An 8010-nucleotide genomic window follows, 5' to 3' on the forward strand; every position below is an offset into this window, starting at 1 on the left:
AAAGAGTGAGGGGAAAGGAGGAGTGAGTGGAAGAAATAAGTGATGAACCCCTGGGGATTAATCAAACCTTGTTGAAGGGCTCAGCCTAGCTCTGCTACACTCCTCTGAGCAAGCAGGGGGTTCTACCAGCAGGGAAAGGCATGGAAAATCTCTCCATCCCTGCCTCCTGCTTCTTTCCCCCCTGCACCCTCCTGGTGCTCCTGCAAATCCCCTGAGCCCCAGCTGAAACAGGCTCCCTATCCCTGTCCCTGCCCCTGGGGAAGTTGAGGGGGTGACTCGTGTGCCAGGCATGATGGCTTCCTGCTGCCTGGAGAGTGCTGGCCCTGCCACAGGAGGTGCACAGGAGCATTGCTCATCTCTCCCAAAAGCTCCCCTGAAGCATCAGGGAACCAAACCAGCCTTGTCCCAGCACCCCTGGCTTAGACCTCTGCATTGGCAGAGGTCTCCAGTTCACACCAAACCTATTCCCTGGCTGGTTGTGACCACAGTCAATACAAATGGTCCCTCCCTGCCTCAGTTTCCCCACCTGGAAAAGAGGTGCAGCAGCTCCCACCCCACTCTGCAGAGCTCTGCAAGCCTCTGGGTGTTTTTATTCAGTACTGAGGGTGTCCTGACAAGTTTTTGCAGCTACCCCTTGCCCATGATTTATTTGGACAGTGATTCTGGCAGGGCAGGCAGCTGGCCCCAGCAATCCCTCCTGAGGACCCAGCTGCTCTTCCTAGCTGGGTGCTATGGGGGCTTCAGCCGAACAACCCACCAGGACTTGAGGATCAAACAACCCCCATGTCTCAGGTCAAGCAGGAAGGGAAGTGTTGGCAGCTCAGGGAACGCCACGCTTAGGACGCTGCATGCTCCGGGGCTTCCCAGGTTTTTCCTGGAGCCACTGAGCTGGGAGGGGCTGAGGCTGCAGCTCCCCATAAACCTGGTGGCGCAGCCCTCGTCCCAGACAGATGTTGGGACTCTCCGCCTTGGAGCAGAGGGTGGGAAAAGGAGAGGGAGGCTCTTCCCTGAAGTGTGAGGAGGAGAGCTTGGCACCTCTGGGCTTGAACTTTAGCACCCTCTTCCGCAGGAGTTTTAGGAAAAGGATCACAGTATCCCAAGTGAGCCGTCCGGACAGCCAGGCAGGCAGAGGGCTGGAGCGGAGGAGAAGCCAGTGATTTTCTCCAGTGAGGTTTTTACAGAGTTCTACATAAAGAAATAACACCAGTGAGAAAACGCCAAGAATCCAGGAAGTATTTCCAGAGCTTGGGACGCCTGGAGAGCGGCTGCGGGGCTGCGAGGAGCCCGTCCTGCCCTGCAGATGTGTTTGATTGGAGCGGCGTGAGGGTTATTTTCTTTTGACTGAAGGCAACCCAGCCCTGCCGGATTAAGCTCTTTGTGTGCGCGCGAGTGTGTCTTCATGGGAGCTGCCCCTGCAAAACCTGCTGCAGGGGTCTCAGGGGCCATCCTGTAGGCCGGAGGGCTCTCCTGGAGGAGGGGGAGACCTCCTGTTTCTGCAGTTCTGAGACCATGCCGGGACAGTAGCTCCCTTTGCAGGCAGCGCAGCGTGCTCCGGGATGGCCGTCTATGCCCTCACCGGCTTCTCGCTTGTCAGCCTGCTCAGCTTTGGCTATTTATCCTGGGACTGGATGAAGCCCAGTTTGGTGGCTGATGTGGCCCCGGACCCCATGGAGAAATCACTGCCTCCCGCCTTCACCAGGCCACCCCACATCATCTTCATTCTGACCGACGACCAGGGCTACCACGACGTCGGGTATCACGGCTCAGATATCCAGACGCCAACGCTGGACAGGCTGGCGGCCGAGGGTGTGAAGTTGGAGAACTACTACATCCAGCCCATCTGCACCCCGTCCCGGAGCCAGCTGATAACTGGCAGGTAAGCCAGCGTCTGCTGACTCCCCTCTCCTGTCCCCTCTTCTGTCCCTTCCTCAGGTCTGTGCAGCTTAACCCCCAGCTCACTGCCTGACAGATGCCCCAGAGTATTGGCAGATGATGGAGATCATCTCCTGCTGAGGACCAGGCCCTTAGGGAGGAGCCTATGGATGTGGTGACCTACTGCTTGGGGTGGTGGAGCCCACTGAGGTCCAGGCAAAGGCCTTTCTTTTCTCCTGATGGCTCTCGAGGTGTCCCAAGTATGTCTGAGGTGTGCAAAGCAGGGGGACAGGGATGTGTGGGCACTGAGGTGGGCACTGCAAACCCACAGGAATTGCTATACAATTCTTGTTCGTGATTCCCAGCCCTGACAGAACCCAACCACCTCCCCTGGGCTGCTAGCAGTGAAGACAGCTTCTGGTGGGATCCTGGGAGAGATCCCAGAGTGCTTTTGAGATGTTTGCTGAGCCCCATCTATGCTTTTGCACCTGTGCTTTTGGTTCTTTGGGATGGACGAGGAGCTCCCTGTCTCTGGCATGGAGCTTGCTCCATGGAATTGGGCTGGGTGACACAGAGAGCTGCATGCATTTGGGTCTCCAGCATATAAAGTGCCATTACATTCCCAGCCAGCGCTGGTCCCCATCACCATTGATTTCTCCTGGCTCTTTCCCAATAGGTACCAGATCCACACTGGCCTGCAGCACTCCATCATCCGCCCTCGGCAGCCCAACTGCCTGCCCCTGGACCAGGTCACCCTGCCCCAGAAGCTGCAGGAAGCTGGCTACTCCACGCACATGGTGGGCAAGTGGCACCTTGGCTTCTACAAGAAGGAGTGCCTGCCCACCCGGCGGGGCTTCGACACCTTCCTGGGCTCCCTGACGGGCAACGTGGACTACTACACCTACGACAACTGTGATGGGCCGGGCGTCTGTGGCTATGACCTGCACGAAGGGGAGGACGTGGCTTGGGATCAGAGTGGGAAGTACTCCACCTTCCTCTACGCCCAGCGTGTCAGCAAGATCCTGGCATCCCACAGCCCCAAGGAGCCCATCTTCATCTACGTGGCCTTCCAAGCGGTGCACACGCCCCTGCAGTCGCCCAAGGAGTACATCTACCGCTACCGCTCCATGGGCAACGTGGCGCGCCGCAAGTACGCGGCCATGGTGACCTGCATGGACGAGGCGGTGAAGAACATCACGTGGGCCCTCAAGAAGTATGGTTATTATGACAACAGTGTGATCGTGTTCTCCACTGACAATGGGGGACAGACCTTCTCCGGGGGAAGCAATTGGCCGCTCCGGGGCCGCAAAGGGACGTACTGGGAAGGGGGAGTTCGTGGCATTGGTTTTGTCCACAGTCCCCTGATCAAGCGCAAGCGCCGGACCAGCTGGGCACTGGTTCACATCACAGACTGGTACCCGACTCTGGTTGGCCTGGCCAGGGGCAACCTGAGCAATGTGCCAGGCTTGGATGGCTACAATGTCTGGCCTGCCATCAGCGAGGGCAAGGAGTCACCACGAACTGAAATCCTGCACAACATCGACCCCCTGTACAACCATGCCAAGTACGGCTCCTTGGAGGATGGCTTTGGCATCTGGAACACAGCTGTGCAGGCCTCCATCCGGGTCGGGGAGTGGAAGCTCCTCACTGGTGACCCGGGGTACAGTGACTGGATCCCTCCACAGACCCTGACCAACTTCCCAGGGAGCTGGTGGAACCTGGAGCGTCTCACCGATGGCCTGAGGAAGTCTGTGTGGCTCTTCAACATCACGGCGGACCCTTACGAGCGCTACGACCTGTCAGACCAGCGCCCAGATGTTGTCAGGAGTCTCCTGATGAGGTTGGTGCACTACAACCGGACGGCCATCCCAGTGCGGTACCCTGCAGAGAACCCCCGGGCACACCCAGACTTCAACGGTGGTGCCTGGGGACCTTGGGCCAGCGAGGATGATGTGGAGGAGTGGGAAGGCATTGGGGAGTCCCCAAAGAGTAGGAACAAGAAGAAGAAGTGCAAGATCTGCAAGCTGCGCTCCTTCTTCCGCAAGCTGAACACCAGGCTCATGTCTAACCGCATCTGAGGGGAGATGCCCCCAGCATGGACCCAGCATGGCCAGGCTGGAGCTCTGGACAGCAGTGCCACAGGGTGGGATTGAGGGAGAGGGATGGACGGGGAGCTGACCAGCACCCTCTTGCTTTCCTTTTCTCCAGGGTTCACCCCAAAACATGTCTCCTCTCTGGCTGGACCGTTGGCAGCAGGGCAGGGTGATGTGGGCTCAGCTACAGGGCTTGGATGTGGGGTACAAGCCCTCTGAGCTCAGCTGCTCAAGTGGTTCTCCACAGCCCCACATTTGGGAGGCAGGTTTTCTCCAAGCTCTGGTGGACTTCACTTGGGTAAGCCACCCAGCAGACCCTTCCATTCACAGCTCTGCCTGGCCAGCCCTGCCATGTGCACAGCCAGAGTCATTCACGTGCCTCCCCATGCACCCTATGCATCCCACTAGCCAGCCACCCCAGCTGCTCCTTTCCAGTGCTGGGGCTGTCCCCATTCCCATCTCCTTGGAGCAGAAGGAAGATCTCAAGAAGATCTCTGCAGATGCTGCTCTGCTGCTTTGTAGATGCAGGACATCGAAGCCATGAGGGGAACAGGGACAACTCCCACCTGCCATCACCACAGATGGGCACAGCTCTCCCAGGAGCTCATACAGTGGGGGGAAACACCTCCTCGTGGTCCTCCTGCCATGGGGAGCTGGCCCTGGGGGCCAGCAGCTTGGAAGCCAGGGTAGCCAGCAAAGCCCCAGGCCCCTGCACCTCGGGCGGTCTCCGTGCGCACGTTCGTGTGCTCGGGGCAGAGCTGGCAAGGATGAAAGAGGGTAAATAGCTTAAAAAGCATTCTGGATGCACGGTGCATTTCCATCTACACAATGTGTTTTACATTTCTCCCCACAGGTTTCTCTTGGTGCAGCGTGTGTAGGCGAAGGCCCTGCTGTGAATTTTGAAAATAGTTATTTTTGTCTCTGGAAAATGAGGCCCGTTAGGACTTGTCAGCTCTTGGATGAGCAGTGTGGGCTTTTTTTTTCTTTTCTTTTCTTTTCTTTTTTTTCCCCCCGTTTTTTTTTTTTCCCTTTCTTTCCCCCCCTCCCTTGCAAAATAACATTCATTTAAAATCTGTCATTGAAAGATGTGACAATTGGCAGCGTGCGGGCTGAGTACCTTGCACGGAGCTTTCGAGCCCTGTGTGTGTGTGAGAGAGAGGGATGGGGATGGGAAGAGAATGCAATGACACATTTGTGTTTTTTTTTTTTTTTTTTTTTTCTTCTTACTCTTAGCTGGATTATTTGGGGGAATTGGGATTTTCTATAGAAACAAAGAAAAAAAAATAAAAGAGCTGACAGGAAGGCAGAAGAGAGGAGGCCTCTTGCTGTAGTGATGGGAAGGGGTTTGCAAAGCCAGAGTGTGGCAGCCTGTGTGCTGGTTCCAGCTGCTCTGTGCACTCCCATCACCACCCCACCCCACCCCATCACACCCCATCCACCCCATCCCATCCTGTTCCACAGCCCTCGCATCCCTACAGGTATATCACAGAATCACAGAATGGTTTGGGCTGGAAGGGACCTTAAAGGTCATCTAGTTCCAACCCCCCTGCATGGGTAGGGACACCTCCCACTAGACCAGGCTTCTCAGAGCCCCATCCAACCTGGCCTTGGACACTTACAGGGATGCGGCATCCACAGCTTCTCTGGGCAACCTGTTGCAGTGTCTCACCGCCCTCACACTAAAGAATTTCTTCCTAATGTCTAACCTAAATCTCCCCTCTTCCAGCTTAAAAACCATGATCCCTCATCCTATCACTACAGGCCCTTGTAAAAAGCTCTTCCCCAGCTTTCCTGTAGCCCCTTCAGGTACTGTAAGGGCCACTATAAGGTCTCTTACAGTAACATCAGGGCAGGACTCCGCTCTGCCATCAGCCCCTTGATGCCCCATCTCCATCCCCAGTCCTGTAGCAAGTGGCTCCCAGGGGAGCCCTGGAGGATGCTGCACATCCTTGATATACCTCACCAGGCCAGCTGTGCCCCCCGGGATGCCCACCACCCATCAGCAGCAGGGCTGTGCTGCCAGATGCCATTTGGCAAAGCCAGCCTGTTGCTGAATATAAAGCAAAGCTTTGCTGAAGAAGAGGAGGCTGCTGCAGGCAGAGCTGGAGGAGGGCAGGGGGTGATGGCTGTGGGGGGCTCAGGCACAAAGCATGACAAAGGGGTGTACTGGGGGGAGCAGAGAGCAGGGCTGGCCGTGGGATGGTGACAAGGTTTGGGAAACAGCTTGCATTTCCATATTTATATAAATGCATCCAAGTTTAGCCCTTCTTTTATTTTTTTTTTTCCCTTCAAAAATGGAAATTTCCATGAAAACAGGTTTGATTTTTCTCCCTTCGCTTTTTCTAACAACCCCATGAAAAGGTTCATCTGGTCTTGCTTGACTTCCAGTTTCTGAGCTGCTGGAGTGATGCTGGGTTTGCACAGTCATAACCATAGCTTTGGATCTGTGTGCCTCTTTTTTTTTTTTTTTTAATTAAAAAAGTTGCATTCTGAGTTTTTACAAAAAGAAACAGATGAAGAAAAGTCTTAGTGTTGAAAATGAAGAGGCAGGAGCATCCCTGGGTGCTTGGAGAGTGCAGAGCCCCAGGGCAGCAGTTGCCCTTCATGGCTGTATCTGAGTGTTGGGCTGGGAAGAGGCTGGCTCCCCATCCCACCACTGCTCACTACTGGTCTGCTGTGGACAAAAAATGCAGACATGTGCCCAAATCCCACGTTTTCACACAGTTCAAGCCCCTTGGGAAGGCCTGTGTGCTCTGGCTGCCAAGGGGTTATTGCAGCTGGTGAGAGCCCTGATGCTGCACCCAGGAGATGTGTTTGCTGGGCACTCTCCCAGTGCTGGGGAGAAGGTGGCTTTGGGGACACCCTGTCCCAGCCAAAAGCAGCTTCAAGTGGCTGCAGGAGTGAGCACTGGGGCCTGCAGAGACAGGGCACATTTGCAAACACAACCCGAAATGTAAATCAGCTCTCCTCATTATGGTATTTATAATCCCTCCCTAAAAATAACCCCAAAGGCAGCTTCCCAGAGGACATCAACTGAGCATCCCCCAGACCCCACCTCGTGTGTGAAATTGTCCAAGCAATTTTGGGATCCTGGCAATATGTAATTCTCAGCCCCACTGGTTTTGCATGCCAGGCACTGCTGCCAGCTCCTCCAGGCCCCTGCAAACCCCATCCCCTGGGAGGAGGGGGGATCTGCAGGGGAGGGGGGACTTGCTGCAGCCCCCTGGGGACACGCTGGTCCTCCCTGAGCCCCATGGGGCGGCTGCCCGTCCAGTGAGGGGTTTGGCATCAGACCTCATCTTGGAGCAGTCCCATGCTGGGATGCAGAAACTACGTGTCTGTAGCTGGAGCAGGCATGGGGAGAGCAGGAGGCACGTCTGGAGAGGGAGCCGGCTGATGGAGAGGAGCTGCTGGGATGAAGGTCTCCATCAGGCGGCCAGACCCGAGCACGGCAGCAGAACAGCTTGGCTATCTAAAGCTCTGCAGGACAGACCTTGAGGAGGCCGGGAACAGAGACATCGGCTGGGGACACACATCTGAAGAGGATCCTGCGGCCCCCGGGAGAGGTCTGGGACTGCTTCCTTCCCTGGAAGCTGGTGGGAGACCCCCAGTCCAGAGGGGAAAGATCCCACCCAGACAGAGCTCCTGCACCCCTTGGGTTGTGCCCAGGCTCCTGGGACTGGAGCCACACAGCAGTTCCCACTGGTAAAACATTGTCAGCAGAGCAGAGTGTGTTCAGCACCCAGAAGCCTGACACCCCCTCACCCTCAGAGAAGGAAAAATGCTGAGGAAAAGGGAAAAAATCTGAACAGAGAGAAGGGCAGGGAGAGAGAAACCCTTTTTGGAGAGCCGGGTCTCTGCCAGGCAGCAGAAACCTGCAGGGGAGGCAGGGTCCCCACAGCTGGGCTTTGTACCCATCCCCTGCACTGGGCGAGGGGTTTGGGATGGGGGGCCCAGGGGTGCAGAGGGGTCCCTGGGGGGAGGAAGGGATAGATCCCCCCGGGGCACATCCAGTCACGCGTGTGGGGCTGAACACTCGTGGCAG

At 56.3% G+C, this 8010-nt stretch overlaps 1 protein-coding gene across 1 annotated transcript; it reads left to right on the top strand.

Annotated features, from left to right (window-relative positions):
• Positions 1-1556: 1556 nt before the first annotated feature.
• On the top strand, positions 1557-3950 carry ARSI (arylsulfatase family, member I). The gene is made up of 2 exons (XM_010002038.1): positions 1557-1876; positions 2549-3950. The coding sequence occupies exons 1-2, from the start codon at positions 1557-1559 to the stop codon at positions 3948-3950; spliced, it is 1722 nt and encodes a 573-aa protein (XP_010000340.1).
• The last annotated feature ends 4060 nt before the right edge of the window (positions 3951-8010 follow it).

This window comes from Chaetura pelagica, unplaced genomic scaffold (genome assembly GCF_000747805.2).
Source record: "Chaetura pelagica isolate M959 unplaced genomic scaffold, ChaPel_1.0 scaffold356, whole genome shotgun sequence".
Taxonomy (NCBI): domain Eukaryota; kingdom Metazoa; phylum Chordata; class Aves; order Apodiformes; family Apodidae; genus Chaetura; species Chaetura pelagica.

What these genes read in the sequence shown, in the direction of transcription:
- ARSI (XM_010002038.1), top strand. Translation starts at nt 1,557, where the DNA reads ATGGCCGTCTATGCCCTCACCGGCTTCTCGCTTGTCAGCCTGCTCAGC. An exon ending in AGCCAGCTGATAACTGGCAG is followed by an intron (nt 1,877 to 2,548) that starts GTAAGCCAGCGT and finishes CTTTCCCAATAG; the next exon opens with GTACCAGATCCACACTGGCC.